Below are 20,848 nucleotides of genomic sequence, written 5' to 3'. Positions count from 1 at the left end.
ATCCTATAGCCACTCCATGCCATCACTATCTTTATTTATTTATTTTTTTAAATCATAATCACTTGGGCTTCTGTGTAATTGGAACAATTAAGGTGATTAATTGCATGTTTGCATTAAAAACAGAATATGAGGTAGGGTTACATTACAGGCTAAATATTTTCAGAAAACTCTATCAGCTGGTAGACATAACAAATGCGATCAGTCCAATGCAACATGAGGCGGCGCACATTGCGCAAACTGGTTTGCTCTGGAACTCAAATCTCCTTAAAAGAAGCCAAAGTGTTTAAAAAAATAAACTTAGTCAGAGTGCATAGGGGGAAAAGAAATATTGACATGTGAGGCCGCTTGGACTTCTAACATAAAGAAACATTGTTTTCCCTTTGGTCCTTTTATTGTCTAAATAGAAAGTGCAAAGCAGACAACAAGGCAAAGTGCACAAGTGAAGGTCATTAGCTTTTGCTTGGAAGCAATGAGTTACACTGAAAGGAAAATTAGAAAAGCACACAGTGGGATACCTACAGTACTGACACATTCCTTAATGACAGCAAGAAGGCAAACTAACCTGCCTGCCACTACAACTCAAACACCAAGGATTTTGGAGAGAGAGGTTAAACCCAAGAACAGAAGATACGCACATTGAAAGTTTGCTTTGTTGAACCCTTACTTACAAATCTGTGCTTTCATCTTCTTCTAATCAGTATGCGGCTGAAATGCTTAAATACCGCTTCAACTAGTGTCTCTTTCTGGATTTCTTTGAAACCATTTGGTCTCCAAAGATCCACTTTAACTAAGTGGAGCATGAACACTTACTCAGACAGACTTTCCAAAGAAGAAGAAACAAGAGTCAAGAACAGGCATTGCCCATCCCTGCCCTTAAAGCCGTGTCAATCTACGGCAGAGTGCAAAATTCCCTGTAAGGGAGGGGATGTCCTGGATCTCCCACAGCCACGTCAAACACGGCTCATCTATCACAATGTTGTTATCATGGCCACCATCTTCCTGGCTGTCTTCTAAATGTGATAGCTGCCAGCATTGTGTGATAAGCTGAGGTGTGCTCTGCAGAAGGGCTGCATATCTCTGAGCCGGGCTGACAAGATGGGGCAGAGCTCCACACTGAGGTGGGAAGACTTCTGTCAGCTCACGAGCCGCAGCTCTTGCCATCATCAGCGCAGAGATGTCTGCCCCACACTCCACACAGACATGTCCTTGGGCAGCTCAGTCCAAACCAATCTTTAACATCGGTGTCTCTATAGGATCTGGTCCAAGGTGCTCATCAGTGAGAGCCTTCTCTTCAGCTGAGCCTTTACCAGGCTACTGAGTGAGGTGCACTATAAAATTTCTACACAAATAAAAAGCTGCTTCTTATACACTACTGCTTGCTTGGTTACACGGAGAAAGAAGTGAATAGTGAAAGGTTTTATGTTCCATTTGTATGATTGGAGACTCTGTGCTTTAACACAAGCACCGGGGTCACAGGGCAGGAACATGGTGTTTTCTTTCCAGCGAGCATGAAACTGTCATTTATTAGATGAGTGTTCTGTTCTATTTGTTTTACGTTGATTACATTTTAACTCAGTTCAACAATGCTGCAAAACCCGACAAAATATTCCAGTGTTTCATCAACATGAACATAATGGACAAACATTTGAAATTTAAAATAAGGCTATATTGCAACAAAAATGCGTTCTTTATACTAGTAGGTCTGTCTTTCTGATTCCAGTCACTGCCAAGTGTTTGTGCCTCTGCATTTGTGAAATCTGTGTTAAACATTTCTCTGTACTTGAGAAAAGCCTTCTCAATACCAGTGTTTCTTGTGATTAATTATTGAAGAAATTGACTTTTGTTTTCAAATTTAACAGCAGAATTTTTGTCAGACTCATTAAACTGCCAAGTCCTTACCTGTTTAAGAGAGTAAGCAACATGAATGTTTAAGAGCGGTGGGGGGCAGCAGAAGAGAGCTGAGGTACACACCAGTAGTTATTCTGTACATTCCCTCCAAAAAAGGCCCACATTTTCCCTAGGTGTTTTCAGGTTTCATTACATTCAAATAATAAAAAAAAAAAAAGCAAATTAAAAGAGTGGCTCTTCTGCAGTCAAATGCGTTATCTTATCATTCCCAAACAGGTTAAACAACAATGTTCTGAATGCATTTTCCTGTGTCCCCGCCTTGAAGCCTCACTTAGTACACAAGGGCAGGCTTCTATAGCCCCTCATCATTGCATCAGCCCCAGCCTACACATGGATTCAGTGCTGCCACCACCTTCTCCACAGTGAGGACACAGAAGAACTGCTGTGGCAGCTGACACCTCCAAAAGTCACACACTTCTGCCAGCACCCAGGTGCAGCCTGACTGGGACCAAGGCTCCTGGAGATGGCAGTTGTGGACACTCTGGCACAGCTCAGTGCTAGCAGTTAGGTCTCCAGTCAGGCTGAGAGTTGCTCTCTCCTACTTGTCATCCTACCACATTTGTGACTGTTCTGCACTTAGACACCCATCTTCTCTTTTGTTAGATTTCCCACTAAAGGACAGCAGTTTATAAACTGCATATTAAAGCTTTGAATTTACTTCCTGTAGCCACAGGATGTTACTTTTTAACACAAATAGATTTGTTGATACAGGGGAAGAAGCAGCCTTGTCCGGCTTAGACCAAACTTTGCATCCAAATATCCAGTTTGCTGTGAGGATACTAACTTATTTGATAACTGCAAAAAAGGCAAGGAGAGTCACCCTGAGAGCTCATTTCAATAGCTAAGTGACTGTGAAAAAAAAAAAAAGAAAAAGAAGAATCTTTCCATTGTCATTTTGGTCACTATCATTATCAAGAGAAAGCATATGCTTATTCCTTTAGTATTTCAGCACTTAATTCACCAGTTACACAGAAAAGTATTCTGAAGCCCCTGGAGCTCTGAAATCATGTTTAAATCAAGGTCCAGAAAAATTAACATAATCAACAAGCACCAGTTCATTGAGAACTTCTGCAAGCATCAGAACCATTCATGAAAATTTAACAAAAATGGGTATTTAAAAAAAAAAAAAAGCAAAGCCATTTTAATTGACTTCTCACTTATTATTCAGTACACCACTCTTAACCCATTTATGTGTTGTAAAATACTCCTTAACAAGGAATTGAAAGATAGCCAAAATTTCTGCTTTTTCTGACAAGGCTTTTTTGTAAGCTGTAAAATATACAGTAGCTCTGTTTGATGCGTATTCTAAAATAGTGAATTGGCTACTTGATGTTGCTCACACATACAAGAAAAATGAACCATCTATGGAAAAATATCTTAATTTCCCAGTCAGGACACAAAAAACAGCATCTCTAATGTGAGTTTTACTATGTTAACACAAGCAGTACCTATTCATACATGTAGTCTTACCTGAGCATACAGCACTTTGGTGAGAAGACAAAACTAACTTCTGATGATCCAGAAATTCCCTACAGTAAGATATTGGTCTGGCCTCTTCACTTCAGTCTCTGCTCAGGATGAACAATGCTACCATTAGTCACTCAAAATCTATAGATCACTCCTCTCAAAACAGTTTGATTATTCTACTTGCTAAACTTTGCAATGCATTGACGTTGTAGTTGCAAGCTTCTTCAGCGCCAGAGACAGCAGTCTCCATGAACATTTTGCTTTGATGGCAATATTATGCTCAGAATTCAAGTTAAGGAAAACACATGACTGAGAGTTAAGGAATCAATCCAATGTACAGGAACTCATGTTAAGTGAAGCACCAGAAGAAGCTTCCAAGCATGTTGACTTAGATTTAATCTGCTTCTTGGGTTGATCTAACAAGAAGTGCATTGTTGTAATTCGATGGCTTCTCATGTAAAGTGTAGCTCACTTACACCCAAGTCAGATACTTCTGAACTGCATCAGTTCTGCATACATTCTCCAAACAGTGCCTCAGTCCTGCTCCTACTGAGAAACTGGCCCTAAACATCATCATGTTTGTGTATTTCATGCTTTTAACTAGGATTCTCTTAAAAATGGTGAAGTCTTCTTTGGAATTTTCGTTTCAGAATAACACTGCTGGGATATTCTAGCTAATCATCATACACTGTCCTTTGCCAGAGACTTCTGGTTTTGCATTCTGAATCACATGTTGCTTTTCTTCCGTGGAGCAAACATCTTGTAAGGTTCTGAGCCTGCATTATGATCACAGTTCAATGTATAGTTTTCTTTGCATTTTTCAGAGCTACTCTGTGTTTTTGTGGCCTCTGACTGCACATCCCTCTAAATGGAACTAAACTCACTGAATGAAATACTAACCCAAGTTAATTCTCTCCAATCACAGTCACTTTCTTTGCATGTTTCTAGTTTCTTAGACAAATTTATTTCTCTAAATTGTGGCTCTCAATTTAGCATTTCTATCCGAGGAGAGAAAGTCTTGCGTCTCGGAAGAAGACAGAATGTAGGAAATCACGCTTGAAGCACATTAAGTTGATAAGTAAACTATGACCAATCCTAAGTAAGTTTGTGTGCCTGCTACAAGGTCCCTGTTGGGTCTTTGTAGGCTCTGAGCTAGTGCCGTTTCCTCTAGTTCTCCCTGCTGGAGATCCCGCTCCATCTAACTCTGTCTGCAAAGTTTCTTCATTTCCTCATTCTCTCACTCAAGTTTGAAAACAGAATGCCATTTTTCTGGGAGGGAGGTTTATACCCTAGGAGAAAAAAAAAAAAGGCAGGACTTCAGAATTGCCTTAATTAGAATCTACCGCTCTAGAACACTAGCACAGGAGATACATGCAAACTGGCTCCATACACAGGCTGTATTTGTACAGGTTTCTATTACACAATTTTAACAGCTCTCAGACACCATTTTGCTGCAACATTTGAAGTCCAAAAAAGGCCTGTAAAACCATTGATCTGACAAAACCAGGATAAGAAGAGAGTTAACTGCCTGACTTTACTCAGTAGGTCTGAAGTCAGGTATTGAACAAAGCCTTCCTGACTCAGCTTCAATTACTATACAACCCTGCTTCATAAATCATGCACTAAGAGCTAGCTTATTTAACATCTATTTAAAGGCTATATGATTTAAACACTGCAATAATCACTAATCAATTTGACAAGTTTGAGCTTAGAGGGGGAAAGCTAGAAACATGGTATAAAAATATATTTGACCAATGTTTTCCTGACAGTTACACAAATAAGTTTATTTCTTTATATCACTATATAAATATATGTAACTCTAGTACAGAGTGGTCCTCAAAAAAGGAGGTCTTAAACTGAAGGTAACGCAATATAGGTCCAACAGCACCAACCACCAGTGAACATGCTCTAGAGAATGAATACCACTGTCTGCCATACTGAAACAAATGAGACAGTCCTCACAGTGCATTATCCTCTTTCTTATACTTTCTAGGTCCTTTTAGCAGGCAGATCAAGAGTTGCCTACCCTAAAAGGTAAGGGCCTTCTTGAGCTCCAGTCTATTCTGTGACAACAAGAGCAGTCATTACCCTCTAAAGTATCTACTGCATGAGACAGACCACATTTCACTTGGATTTCTTCAGCATACTCACCTGCATTTCTTCTAGGCAAACATGCATGTTTTAGACCTAAAGTAATGGAAAATTCACACCACCCTCTTGGTAATCTGTCTTCTGAAGTTTCACTTTTGAACTTGAAAACTGGTATAAACAAACCAAATTACTTTAGCCAGTAAGAAGTGCTGTGAAGACTTCATTTGACCTTGAGACTTCTTAGACTGAAGAAGTTCAACATGAATAAGCACAAGTCTCACAGGGCCAACATTAGGGCCAAATGTTCATTGTAACTAAATTTAAGTCCAAGGAATCCAAAGCCATGAATAACTGTGTTGAACTACTTTAAAAATAAAGGTATTTTGGCTTAAGTCTTAAATGTTTCTCTTATCTGTTTTTAAGCTACAGATTTTTTTTTCTTTTACACTTTTCAATGGTAAAAATATTCTGAAAGCAAAAACTTTTAAAATGGTTGTCAAATGTAAAGCTACACCAAGTACTGGTAATATGTTACAGGCTTCATTTATACCCTGAAAGGCAATGCAATAGATGTCTTCCAAAACTTGTTTTTAAAGTGGGGTTATTACTTACTATGTAAGCAGTCAGATAGACACCTTGTAAAATGAACTTGTCCTTTTCATGCTAGTAATCACTTATATATGGTAACTGACAAAACTCACACATCTAAGTTAAGCTGCTACAGAGAGATGTCCAACGTCACCAACCTGCTAGCACACACAAAGCTCCCTCAGCTCTTCCCAGCATGAACAGAGCTCAGCGTCTGATGCACCCCCAAGTCTCACTGTACAAGAGCTGTGGCAAACTACCATCCTGCCAACATTTTCTCAGCACAGGTAAACACTTTTCTTGGAACTTTGTTGGAGGGCTAGCTGTTTGCTCTGTACTGCTGAACAAACACAAATGCAACAGGTAACAACCTCCTTCACAGGCTGCTTTCCCCTTTGCCCTACTGAGGCTGTAGTAAGGCCCACACATTACAAAGTGCAAATCGGTAGCCCAGTCTGACCATGAAGCCATTATCTGCACTCTATTCTCCCACTCATGCAACACACTGAGGAATTTCACATCACATGTGGCTACTGCAGCAGCAAACCTGTAAGGAAATCGTAACCTCAAACCAAGAGTGCTTGAGTGTTTGATCTGTCACAGAATGGTTTGGGTTGGAAGGGACCTTAAAGATCATCTCGTTCCAACTCCCCCACCTGGGCAGGAACAGCTTCCACCACAGCAGGTCACTCAAATGTAAGTACATGAACAGGCCTGAGGTGAGGGGCCCGACACTCACGGGAATCCCGGGAAACCGACCGCGCTCAAGACCGGCCCGGCCCCGCCAACCGCCGCCCCGCGAGGCGCCGCCGCAGAACCGTCGGCCGCAGCCCTCTAACCTCCGCCCTCGCCCCACACCGCTCATTAGCGCCCGCTAATAAAGGGCAGGCCCAGCCCGGCCGCCTTCCTCCGCTAAGCCCGTGAGGGAGGGCGAGCGCCGGCTGCCATGAGGGAGCGGTACGCTGCCGGGGGCGGGGGGTGGCTGAGCCCCCTCCCTCATAGTCTGGTGCCCCGGGACCACGCCGGGGCAGGGTGAGGGGGCTTCGGTGCGCCCCCACCCCCCCGGGACCTGCGTGGTGGCGGGGAGGACGGCCAGGGGTGTCCCGGGGTGTCCCAGCTGCGCTGCCGGGGCCCCGGGTCACCATCTTACCTCAGGCGGGGGCAGCGGGGCTGGGTTGTGCTCCTCGCTGTGGAAAGAGGGCAGGGGCACCTCCTTTCTTTCACCATCTCTGAAGTGCACATTTGCTAAAGTGTATTGATAGCATCTTGGTCCTCAAAAACAACGTTGTGGGATGTCTCCCATGAGGTGAGCAAAACCCTTGGGCTTCTTTGGATGCTGATAAGCAGGTGGCTTTATTCTTCAGTCACTCACAACCCCACAAGGAAACTGGAGTCCAGGTTCTGATTTTCCATCATCCTCTTGGTATCCCCTTTCAGTGTGCCAGGTGTGTTGTTTCTTTAGATGAAAATCTATTTTGTTATTTCTCTAATTCTTTCAAGATTTGTTTCTCTGATTTATTTATATGCCACTGTTGCACTGGCCATGAAAAATACTGTGAAGTGTTTTGAGAAAAACAAAACACAGCTGCAGACTTGGTCTGTAAGGAAAGTAAAGTGAGCAGGTGTGGGCTCTGCAGATCTATCTCAAAGCTGGGCAGCTTTGGAGAATGGGATTACCAGCCTTGTGCATGCCTTTGGAAAGACAGGCAGGAAGATGGCCGAAGTGATACTTAGACGAAATTTGTAAACCCAGGACTGAGGAACATCAGGAAGTAAAGAACCATCTCACATTGTGAGACAGTCCACGAGGAAGGGAATGTAAAATACTAACTATCTGCAGGTACATGAGACTTTTGAATTACTTTAATATAAGTGCATTTTCATGTTTGGAAGAACATGAAAAACAGTCAATTTGCACCTTGATTAAAAGAACACATTTCTTAATGGGAAACAGAGCCTGTTGTGAAAAACTAGGAAGGTTCTCCCAGGAAACTATGTACATTTTGTAAAAAGAAATGTTTTGTATTTGCTCTAGCTTATGTGGCCTGGACTCTTTTGAGTAGATTGTACCAGTAAGACTATAAACCCTGATAGTAACTAGTAAATGAAACCAGAAATGCCTCCACTAAAGAGAGTTGCGTAAAAGAAAAGTGAAAACAGTGTGAGATCACAGCTGGCCCGTCATTAGAGCCATAGGGGATCACCCTGTGAAGTCAGTAGCAAGGTTGCCACTAACGTTGCCCAGCTGAGTACAATATCCAAGGAGCCAGTGGGAAGGGCCAGCAAGGAGAAAAAGAGAAACAAAAGAAAAAATGTTACCCACTGTAAATAAAAGTAGTGGGTGGGTTTGTTTGTTTTTTTTTTCAGAAATGTTTCTAGCCGAGGCTCTTCAAGCCTTACTCATGTCTGATAAGACATACTTATGGTATGTCTTACTTCATGGCTGGGTGAATGGGCACATCACTGCCTGGTCATCTGTGGTTAATCTGGAGCTCTCTCAATGGCCTGGGCTACAATAAAACATGCAGTGACACTGATCTCAGGAATAGACTCCACAGACTTTCTTTACATTTGGATTTCTCCCTTACATTCTGGCAGGCTAAGCAGAGACATAACTCTGTGACGAATGCTAATGTTGCAGTAGTAAAATATTGGGAAAAAATAGGAAAACCAGACCCACTTGCCCATAAGAATGATTTAATTAAACTTTCCACTGTTCCAAAGTAGGTATGTTTCACATCATAAAGAATTTTTCTGTCATGAAAATTATTTTTTTAAGGAGAGGGAGAAATTTGTTTGCAGCAAGCTGACTTTACTGGTAGGCAATTAAATATTTCTTTGGATTGCTGTTCAAAATTAATTACTCATTAAAGTGGAAAAAGCAGCTATATTCTTGCTGTGGATTCAGAGATTTCCAACTGGGTGCATCTAATTCAAAGAAGAAAAAGAAAAAAATAAAAATGTCTTGAAAGAATATTATAATTACTGTCATACGAAAACCTCCAGATGTAGAAGCCGATACCACAAAAAATGTTACCATCTAGCAGTTTGCTGCAGGGCAATGACAAATGAATCTAACATATGTTTGCAGAATGGACACACTACATGATCCTTCTAGAATCCCTTGGGTTTGTTTTCTTTTTTCCAAAGCTCCTACAGAAAATGCGAATCTACAATAATCTGAGGTTTTGGACAGTGTCACAGACACCTCTTTATAAAACTTGGATCCTAAACTTGCATACCTAACCAACGTTGTCAACTCTGTACCCTTGGAAATAATTCCACTGAAAGTAATGAAATTAGTGGTGTGAGTAAATGCTGAAGAACTGGTTCCTAATTCAGATTTTCCTCTTCAGTGTACAAACAAAGCTTGTTGCTCTGGGATGACCATGGGGCTTGCAGTGAGGACAGAGGTTTGACAGAAATGTCAGATGTTAGGAATTGCATCCTCAGAAGTTCAGATCTGTTTAGCAAGGGACTCAATCGTCAGAAATCAGAAAATAATGATTACAAATGCTGTGTGCACAATTCCTACTGCAGTCAGTAGCAGCTTGCACACAGAAATATTTCAGAAGTGGATATCATGGCTAACTTTCCTTTTTCTCCCCAGATTTTATGAATTTGACCAAAGTTTATGTGACTTCAGCCTTAATAGAAAACAATAACATTCTGGGATGATTTAGGCTGGAACAACCTCTGAGTGACTTGTCTAATGCAAATCATTCCATTTCAATCCAAACTGATTTCATTATCCCTAAGTCATTTATTTAAATAAATGGAGTCAGAAGAAATCTCAGAGTTTAATTATTGGAAACACTAGTTGGCACTAAGTTTGGAATTAACATTATTCGCTTTGAAGTCTTAAGTGCACAGTGTGACAATAGCAGTTGTCAGGGAACATTTTTTCCCTTGGTTAAAAAGGACAAGCTGAGCATAAAATGGAAGAATGAAACCTTGAATTATCCACATAAAATAATTCTTCCTGTCAACTGGAGAGTTGCTCACTTTAATTTTATCTCTTGTAGAGATAGGTGCAAGAACTTGGTGACAAATTTCCAAAAATGTAAAAATCTGAAACTTTTAGTCAGATGACACCAAACAAAGTTTGACTGATTATATGATTATGCATATTAAACAGTATTGGCCTCGCTGCTGATGCCCTAGGAAAGCCAATTGTAACTGTTCACCTGTTAGAATTTAGACTGGGGTAGACGCCTGTCATCTCATTACAGAAGGCAATCAGGCTGGTGAGAGGTCATTTGCCCCTCCCCCTGGTCACCTTCTTGTCCTTCACGTGTATGGAAATAGCAAGGTTTGGCAAAGGGTTTACATCTACTTTGCCACAGCTGACATGATGTTCTAAAATTGAGTCATATCCCCCCTCAACTTTCTCCTCTCCAAACTGAAGACTCTGGTCTATTTTTAGACTCCTCTTGTAAGGCAATTCCTCCATCTCCTTGCTCAGTTTAGTTGCCTTTCTCTGGTTCTTCTTTAAACTTGCTACATCCCTCTGGAGATAACACTGGGTTCCCTCAATGCTGTGAGACAGATCCTATTGGAGTGCCATACCATCATTCAAAAAGCCAAAATAAAGGCTTTGGTTCACTCACTGCTAGTTGAAAAAGATGGAGGAAAGCAAAATAAGGAGTTTGGCCTGGCAATCTGGAAGCAGTCACGGGCACAGCAAAACGGAGAGGAAACAGTACTGTCTATGCGGTGTATCTGCAATGGCTGTGCATTACAGTCAGTGAAATGGGCTGGAGTCCATCTTGCTTTGTGATTTAAGGAGTAACACAACACTGAATATTACTGTGGAAAAATATCTGGGAAGGAGACCATTCAACTGTTCATCTTGTCCATTATTACTTCCTTAAATCATTATATATATATTTATAAAATCAACCCTCCATCCACAGAGGAACCTGCTTTGTAGGTGCTGCTGGTATTTGTAGATTATTTTATTCTGAAAAGAGCTTTGCTCTGTCCAGACACCTTAAAGAAGTATTTAGATTTTCCCAAGCAGAGTTTTAAGAGGAGTTTGGGATACTCCTAGGAGCAGAGATGCTGTTGTAAATCTAGTATATAACAAGTTGTACATCAGATTATTTGCTATAGATAATGTGTTTTTCAGTTTTTCCTCTTGGCAGTTCTAAGTTTGCCACTTTCACTCACTGTCCCCCAAACCTTATATGCTGGAAAGCATTCCAACATATAATCTACTACATTTAAAAAAAAAAAAATCAGTTTAGTAGAATTTATTTACATCTTGCATTGAGTAAGGGATTATTAGTACAAGTAGCAGAAAAGAAGAATGTTTATTTTACTGCACTCACCTCTACAGCAGCAGTCAAAAGTTGTAAAAGAAAAATACTGAAGCCTAAATCTCTCTCCAGACAAGGCTGTTACACAGAGCTGTTCAGGGCAACATCTGACATTTGAAAAATTACGTGTAGATATGCAAGCCTCAAATCATCAAAACCATACCAACAATTTAATGCATCTCTTTAAAATTACACTAAAGTTCCCCCTCAAATTATTCAAACATTAACAACTGATTCACTTAATACAAAATGAATTCCTCTGGGCAAAATGGTAGAGGAATGTACCTTTCATTTTTAATTAAACATTATCATTGAAAATTATAATATGTATGCATTTGACTAATTATTATTCTAAATGGTGTTTTGTCCTAGTTTCCTAGGCAATCTCTCCACACCTTTGATACACCACAGCACACTTCCAACACACACGTATAAAGCTATCTACACATGCCCCTTAAGAACAAATAGTACTGTTTAGTTTCAGCTGTGTGGAGTTAAACAACATTGAAATTGTGTATAAACCATCAAGGAGATTCAAAATCCTGAAGCCTGTGTGACACAAGATGATTCCAAATCAGTCTGTTCCCAATCTGAACAGAAGGTGCCTTAAAGGCAGTTCACCCAGAAAACAATGCGGAGGCACTGGATTTCAGCCTATACCAGCCCTTTCTGCAGATTCCTCCCATGCCCTTCTTGACCAGTGTACCAAGCGCCTACTGTTCCCTTACTCTGCTGAATCCATGTTCTTAGGCAGCCAAGTAAGTCAGCAACCCAGTCTGTCTTCCCGTCCTCTCTCACTCAGCCTTCAGGCTCCACATCACTTAACTCTTCCGTAATATTCAGAAACAGGTTTCCTTTACAATAAATTGATATAAAACCAACACATTTTTGAATACTGTCATGAACACGAGAAGGCTGCAGAACGTACACGGCTCGGAGACCTCACTCCAGAGTCTGGGAGCCATCTAACCTCAGCAAAGGAAAAAAATTGAGAGTCATAATCGTTTTCCGCTTCCACCTGCTTAAGGCGGAAGGGATTTATCATGGCTCTGGAAAACCTCTTTTAGGAACAAGGGCTTTACAGTACTAGGGAGGCAGAACGGTGAGCCTGGCAGCTCTAATGTGATCATAAAGTGAGACAGGGGACTAATCCCCTTCTTCTAGCTGTTGTGACTGTTCAGTGACTGCTCAGTGATTCTACCCTTGTATTAACTAACACTCTTCTCAGTAATGGAACTAGTGCTGCCTACTGCTCAGCTCTTCTCCAGCCCTTTTACTGTTTAGCATATAGAGATTGGTCTCTGCTTGTTTATTCTGGGGAAAAAGATGGTTGGCCAGGTTCATGAACCACCTCGGAATCCTGACTGTCAGCTTCAGTATCTGAAATAAAAATGAAGAACAGAAAACTGTTAAACATGAAAAAACAAGCGCAAAACCCCAAACTCTGTATTTCAGTTTGTGTTACACCTGGTATCAATCACATTTCCAGAGGTAAATTCTCAATGCAAAATGACTTTTGTCAATCCATTTTGAGTTTCAACCCAGTTAATTCAAAGGTGCTTGACATCAAGAACTGCAGCTCTCTGAAGTGAGATACTGCAGTTCAGACAGCAGTTGATTCCTTCCGCCCTGCTTAAAGAAATGTTAGCAAGAGTGCTTCAAGGTGGCAAGTGTTGAAGCTGCACTGGAACAGAAGGGGAGGCAGACTCCTTTGCCCATTTAACTGCAGTGAATCTATGCCATGCCTTTTTAGCACTCCTGTGAATTCTCAAAGGCCTTGAAATCCAGCTAGGGATTTTTATTTTGTAAAGTATTTACTTGCTAATCTGCATTAAAAGCTCCCTCATTTCTTCACAGGCGAGTTGGATTTTTGTTTGTTTTCCTGCGGCTTGCTCTTCTAGACAGCCAACAATCTGCAATTAGACTCTATCCTCAGATGCTGTACTGGCTGTTTTACCAGACATACCTTGTGTTTATTTTGTCAAATCTCCATAACATTACTAGTCAATACTGCATGAAATTGTGTAACATCGTGGCCTATACTTCACATCACTGCTGTAAACCTAACTGCCCTCAGTCATTCAACTGCAGTCAACTATTGACTCAAACCTTTCTGGCAGCAGCTTCTAGCCTTGGAAAATCTTTCAGACAGGACTTTTTTTTTTTTTTTAATTTTCTTCATCTCAGATTCCCTTCATGACAGAGATCACAGACATTTCTTCTCACCAGTTGTCCCCTGCTAGAGTTTTCTATATCCATTTTCCTGCAACAGTTTTGCCAGAAGGCCCATTTCACCTCAATTCTGGAGGTCTCTCTGGAGGAAGGATGTTCCCAAGTCTAATTGCATGTTTGAGTGTGTTCCTTTCTTAGGAAAAAAGACATGATGCAATCCTAACATATCCCTATGCACTAAATGTTACAGCTTTTCTCTTTTTTAAAGCATCTTGAATACTAGAATTTTTAGTTTCACTGTAGCTTCCCTCTGTATCAGCATCTTCTGCTGGCAGGCTATTTTGTAGATGACCTCACTCAGAAGTATCCCCCCTCACTGGGTCACAATTGCAAATTCCTACATATCCTGGAGCAAAAATGCTAAGTAGTGGAATTAATTTGTACTTTCTCTGTAGTAGTAAGAAAACTGAGTTGTTCTGTGATCAGCACAATCCATGATGTATTGTTTCCGATGGCTTTGTGCCTGGGTTGTGATTTCCCTGGTGTGTAATAAGGGCTGAGGTAATTAGATGGCATTTTTCTCTCTGAGGGGGTGTGCGCTCTCATGATCTCTCTTCTCTATCCAGTTGACCGATTTCATGATTGTTTGGCCAGTACAACTTCACTCTAGCAATACAGGACTGGATTTCTTCCATTTTCCTCACAGAATACCACTACTTCTCCCCACGTCCCCTATGTTTGTCTGCTAGTCTCAGCTCCTTCCCATTCCCACACACTCCAACAGAATAGCTGCAGCTGCCTACATGTTCTCTGCCACTGCAGTGTCCCTCAGATCTTTTGTCCCCTCCAAATCACAAAACCCATTAATCCTCATATACACTTTCTGGTTTGCCTGCCAGCCCTCAGTTTCCTCTCCTTCCCTCAAACTCAGTCCATATTATTTCACCTCCAGCACACCAGTATCTCCTACACACTGCATCACAGTCCTATGACTTTATCAATATCTTAAAATAACTTTACACTTCTCCAATGTCTGCACACGCCCCACACTGCCATATTGTTCATATTCCCCTTGTCTACCACATCTCCTGCTTACTTTTCTTTGGCATTCTAGCCAGACAAGACACAGGTATGCTCTGACTGCTCTGGAGATATGTGCCCACTACTGGGCTGACTGGCAGGCACTTGGTTGTTGGCCAGGGTGCGCACACATCAGTCAGGAACTGAGAGCAAGCTGCCAGCTAGCCAAACAGCACATCATGGCTGCAAACAAATGGTTTTGTGGGAGGCGTCTGCTTCCCTTGCAGATCAATATTGTGTAGGCCTGTGATCACAACAGATACATTTGGCTGAAAATAACTAATGGGTTGAAAAGTTATGAGAGGACTGACACTAACAGAAAATAAGACTGCAAGAGCCTTATGTTGTTGAGAAACCAGGCCAAAAAAAAACCCCAACTTATATTTTGTCCCACATAACCACCATCAACATATTTTAAATTCAACTGAGATAATTACACTCCTCTATTTCTCCTCTCTTTTATACAAGAGATTTGATTTTTCACTGGGTGACTATTGTAATGTGTTTCATAAACAGTCAGATGAACTATTTTTTATTCTGACGTTCAAGAAGATAAATAAAGTTGTATTTATTTATCTGCATTTTCAAAAAGAATTTAAAATAAATTGGCTGTTCACTCATCCAGTGCTAGTGGTTAATTTTCTGAGCAGCTCTACCCTCTTGTGGTCACAGCTAGCTGCAGCCAAATGAAAAACTTGCAAATACAATCACAAGTGTGTCCACAGATAGGCACAATGCATGAGAGAGACATAAAAGAGAGGGACACAAAGACTTAACCTATGGCAGAAATTTAAATCCTGTGAGATTCAGTAAGACAACTGGAGATTTTGAAGATTCACCCTTTCATTTAGAGCAATCAAGATGTAGGATTTTCAGATGAGCAAGAAATGTCATATTGTTCATGCTACGAGTTAGTCTGCATTTTTTTAACATTTTGTCTAAAATGCAACAGAGCCAAATAATTTTTAAAATATGTCCCGCAAACTAGCTATTTAGAAAAATATTTTCATTTTGAGAACATCAGCCTGGGGCCTCCAACATCTGAGTGACCTTGAGGTGCTTATCATCTGGAAAGCCCAAGCATGTCAGGCTGGTTTCCCTAAGTCAGCCCTGTCCACAGCTGTACAAGTGGAAATCTGTCCTGGGATTTCAGGATCTCAGTCCTGACTCCATCACAGTGATCAGTGAAATCCTGAAAACTAGCTAGAATCAGGGTCTCTTGGGGCTTCCACCTCCGTGGTTAGGTTAAAGCAGGTTAAAACTGGGTCTCCCAGGGCTCATCTCTTACTTCCTTACCGTGTGCTTCCTTGGTTGTTTCAGCCAACATGTTCAGTGAAAGGGGAGGTGGAATGTAATGAATCCCTGGCAGAAAACCTGGTGGGATGAACTGAGGCAGAGGAGTGTAGTATCCTTGATGGAAATCTCCACCTCCATCTGGAATCTGCAAACACATAAAGCAAGGCATCTTCCATCTGAAGACTCTCTCCAGGATACATCAGCAGTATCAAACAATTTCTTTTTTAATTTTTACCTATAAATATTACATTTTTTGTCCATTTTGTGGCCATATGCTGCCACGTCTGTGCACGTATTAGCAACTGCAAAGACTGTGCATAGTGTAACATCCTGAAACTGAGACATAGCAGCTTCTTAGACCATGTCTCAGCTGAAACTGACCCTCTAAGTCCTTTATCATCTGTTCTGGTACCACATTAGAATAGTTGATTTAAAGCAGGAGCCACTCAGCTTCACCACTGACCCGGTGCATTTGCCACTGAACAAGTCTGGAAGTCTTCATGCAACAGAGAGGCAACCTAGGAAAGTGTTCCTTGCCACCACCTCCCCGCTAGTTATGGATTCCCCCCTGAGCCCAGTGAAGTGAGCAGCTCTACCTACACCGAGATGGTGGTGTGCACCACAAGGTGCTCCACAGACCTGGTCTTCTGTGATCACCAGACCTGTTAGAGCATGACAAAACTCATTCCATGTGCAAGGAGATATTTCCATCCCTCAGAAACAGCAGCATCAGAGAAATAGGAGCATTTTTCTCTTGGATTTGGCCATGCACCCTGGTACAGATAGAACTTGTATGAGATCTTTCTATCTGTTTCAGGACAGTTAAAAATTAAGTTCAAAACTACATATAGTGATGGTCTAGACAAGGCATTTCCCAATCTGTGTATATTCAGCCCACCAGGATAATTTATCTGGACCTCAGACTGCTGCTAGCCACCCTCTTTCTCCATAACCCCTAAAATGTGACAGGGAATTTCTATGCAAGGAAAATAAATCTAGTAGCCTTGAGGCAGATCACTCCACCTTCAGATGAACTGATGAATTGTACTCAATGCACACAGGATGGTGCATGGCAGCTGGAAATCTGATAATGTGTCTAACTGTGGTACAAAAACTGGACACCACTAGTTTAAACCAACATGACTGACAGCACTGAAAGGAACTGGAAGTGCCCCCACACACCATTACAACTGACAGGCAATTTAGCATCTTGTTTTTTACCATGTCTGTGCGTTTTGAAGATGTGGGCTCTATGAGGCTGAACATCATTTTTCATCTGAAACTTCTGTTAACCACAACAATTCTCCACTGTTTTTGAGAAACCAATTGTCTCAAAACAGAAATATCTGACCATGCTAATTCACTTCCTTGTGGAAGCTGATTTTCCCCTCTTTCTCTCTGCAGCTGTGGTGCCTTGGCCAAGTCCTGATACTCTCCCTCCCCATTAGATTTGTCCTGCTTGGAAGAAGAGGAACCTCCCAATGAGCATTCTGTGCCATCTACGCTGGCACAACATGACCATATTAAGTATCCAACTGCCATCATTCCAAAAGGCTGCTGCAGATGTTAGCAGGATGTGTAAGCCCCAAAACATTTCACAAAATCTGTCCCCTTGCAAGTGCATGTGTTTGCTCTTTTGGCTTTAGGTCAGACTATTAACATCACCATTTGGTAATGTTTTCTTCAGCATAATATATCAAAACACAGAAGTAACCGATAAGCAGGGTAACTTTTCATGCATACTTTAACAGCAAGAAGGCAGCTAAAAGTAAAGACAGTAGTATTTCCAGAGGTAATTAAAAGACCGCTACTTACTGACATGGAAGCTGCATTCCCTGGCCCATAGTTGCCAGGAATGTGTCGGAAACCTCTCTGAAGTGATATCCCTGGCGGTGATGGTGCTCCCCTACAGCTTGACTGATTGATGGCAAATCCCATGGGAAATGGGTGGTAAGGATATACCCCAGAATACCCAGGGTACACTTTCGGAGGTTCTCTCTCCAGGTATTCTGGGTTGACCATGTATTCTGGAGGAAAAGCAGGGTGAGCTACGAAACAATCAGAAAAGAACAAATAAAAGTATCCATGTAATTCTATGGAGTTCAGTAGAAGGAGCTGCAGGACCAAATTCCACTGTCAGGCAGGAGAATCTGGCCCTTTGGTGTCATGCTCAGCTCCTCATGAATTTAATTTTGTGATTTTTTAAGGAACTAAGGAAAGATGCAGCAGATGATATTGTAATGCAGAATGATCTGCATTCTTTTCTGCCTTTTGTGTTGTGAAGCTACTCCCTGGAAAAGCACTGGCTGCAGAATCTTACTCTTTCAGTAAAAACAACCTGCCTTAAGACTTTTAACTCTAGCAGAACTTAAAACAAAAATCTACAGAAATAATAAGAGTTCTGACTTTAGTCCTATCTGCCCTAACTTCAAAGGCTCAATTTTAGGGATGTACACAGGCAACTTCAGATGCAGGAATCAGTTACTTCCTATGTTTTTTATCTTGCATCTGGAATCTTATATGGGCTCTCTGAACTCTTAAAGAAAGAGAGTAGTTATCTGAATACAAGTAGGGTCTTTCTTGTCCACACATCCTCCCGTATGTAGTAGAGAAGTGGAAGAATTTGCTTCAAAAGTAGGTCTACTTCTGGAGTACTAGAATTATACTATTTGTCCATAACATTTTTTTTTAAATTGGTCAGCAGTTTAAAAATGTCATTAAGGGAAGGACTGACAGGCACATATACAGTTAGCATCATCCAAAACCATCATTTTCATAGGAAACAAAGCTGGAAAAAAAAAGGGGAAGAGTTATTCACAATTAGGTGGGAACTAGAGATATCTGAAATTACTCTCCTCTGGGCTTCTCAGAACAGCACTGTGTCTTGCAGGCCACCAGAGGCCTGAGGCTCAAACTAATGACTACTGTAGTCAGGGATTTCCATAGAATTACTATAGTAAATAGTAATTGTATGGTGTTACTGTAATAAATAGTGATAAACTAGACAAGTCACATGAAAGACTCTATTAAAGGAAGCAATTTAAGAGGTGACAGACCATACAACTGTTCCACCTGCAAAATCTACACTCTGCTCTTAAATACCAAGTGCACTTTCATGCCAAGTGATCCCAGCCAAGCTTAGTCTTTGCTACAGGAATTAAGGCCAAAAGGTCTCTTTCTTTCACAGTGCTATCATAAAATGCTTGCTTCAGGCAACTGCAGCAGTAACTTCCCCATTTACCTGCCATTGCTGAGTTTTTTAGCATTTTTGTTGCTGGAGGCTTGTGCCTGTGAATTTATAGACAATGAGACAGGACTCAGAGAAACATGCACGAGCACCTGCAGTGCACAGTGGATCACAGCTCGGTTTCCCTCCCAGCCTAATTTCCCTCTCAGAGAAAAGCCACTTGCTTAAGCTCCAACTTTGCAATGAGCAGCGAGGCTGAGCACATTGCTCATGCTGCTGCACAGCCGCGTGACCTCCATTGCAGACACTGCAAAAGGGAAAATAAATGCAGGGTTGGATATTCAACATGCAAGCTGAGTACCTGCGTCCACAGAGGAAGGAAAGAGAGAGAGAGAGCAGGAATGCCTCTCTGGGGAGCTGAAGCCTGAGGAATCAGCAGGTGCACACTGCCACAAGTGGCAGTGTTTGATGGGAGGAAGAGGAGGATGAATGCGGAAAGAAAGATGGCAAGACAGGGGAGGAGGCTTTAGGGACAGGCACTTACCGTAGTCCCTGAAGGGAGGGCCGCTGGGAGGTGGCCGCAGCCCCCTGTGCGCCATGCCTTTGCTGTTGCCGCTGGGGAGCTGGGTGGCCTTCACCCCTTCATGGCCACTTTGCTCAGGGGCACTGCTCACCCCGGCGGCCACCCCAGGGCCTTCGCCCAAGGGAGCAGGCCCTGCGGCTGCCTCAGCCGGGGGGTCGGGCACCTGCTGCCTCAGGGCCTTCTGGGCCGCCATGATCTTCTGGCGCTCGGTGATGAGGGCGCACTTGTCACACAGGCAGAGCTTCCAGCGGCAGTGGCCGGCATGGCCCTTCACCGGCACCACGAAGCCGTGGTTACGACAGCGGGAGCACTTGGGTGTTCGCAGCGCCGCCTTCGCCACCACTGCTGCGGCCTCCTTGGCCTCCATGGCACACCAGTCCTTGCTAACCACGCCAGATCTCCTGGGCTGGCCGCTCAGGGCTCTTATATAGGGCATGGCAACTGCTGCCCAGCATGTAGCAACCTGGGCAGGCGGGGCAGGAGAGCCCATGGCAGCGGGTAGGGAATGCCCTGCCCTGGGGAGCCCTGGCCCTGCAGGCCTCCCCTCCCTCAGGCAGGCAGGGCTGTACCTGCCCACCTCCCCCTGCAGCCCCTTGGTGCAGGCTGGAGTCAGACCTCGGCCCTGGGGGGGCTGTGTCTGCAAGAGCAGGGGGGCACCTGCTGCACATTTTAGTACATTTCCCTGTGCTGGTGCACAGAGAGTTTTGGACGGGCAGGGGTGTGCAAGGGAGAGAAATGCAGTGTCCTTTACACTACTGCCTCAAGTGACAGTTTTCCCTTTTGGCACTTTAACATCCACACTCACCTTCATACCGCTCATGCATTTGCTTTTAACATGCACAGGATTTCAGTTACATTTTGTTTCCAATTTGCAGTATGCTCCTCTTGATCAGGAGGAGAGTGACTGCTTCAGCAGGAAAAAAAAAAAAAAGAAACCAACACTGTTTCATCATTCTGTTTTTCAAAACAAGGTACTAAGATGAAGGGGGAAAGCATATGTCATTCAAAAGACCTGTCTCCTTTTCTCAGAATTCCTTATTCTCTGGAAACAAAGACAGGCTTACAATTAGAAATACAGGAATGCTCCAGTTCCAGCATTGCTTAAAAAGCACTTGTTATTTGTTACTGCTGGTAGCTACAAAACCATGGTTTACA

General features: G+C 42.3%; 1 protein-coding gene across 1 annotated transcript; it reads right to left on the bottom strand.

The window, feature by feature from the left end:
• Positions 1-12,648: 12,648 nt before the first annotated feature.
• DMRTB1 (DMRT like family B with proline rich C-terminal 1) lies at positions 12,649-20,060 on the bottom strand. The gene is given in 4 exon segments (XM_086754151.1): positions 12,649-12,755; positions 15,924-16,068; positions 17,739-17,971; positions 19,655-20,060. Coding segments are annotated over 4 exon segments (891 nt in total).
• Between the last annotated feature and the right edge of the window lie 788 nt (positions 20,061-20,848).

This window comes from Chlamydotis macqueenii, chromosome 8 (assembly GCF_036417535.1).
Source record: "Chlamydotis macqueenii isolate bChlMac1 chromosome 8, bChlMac1.mat, whole genome shotgun sequence".
Lineage (NCBI taxonomy): Eukaryota > Metazoa > Chordata > Aves > Otidiformes > Otididae > Chlamydotis > Chlamydotis macqueenii.
This window is presented reverse-complemented; position numbering and strand designations above follow the sequence as displayed.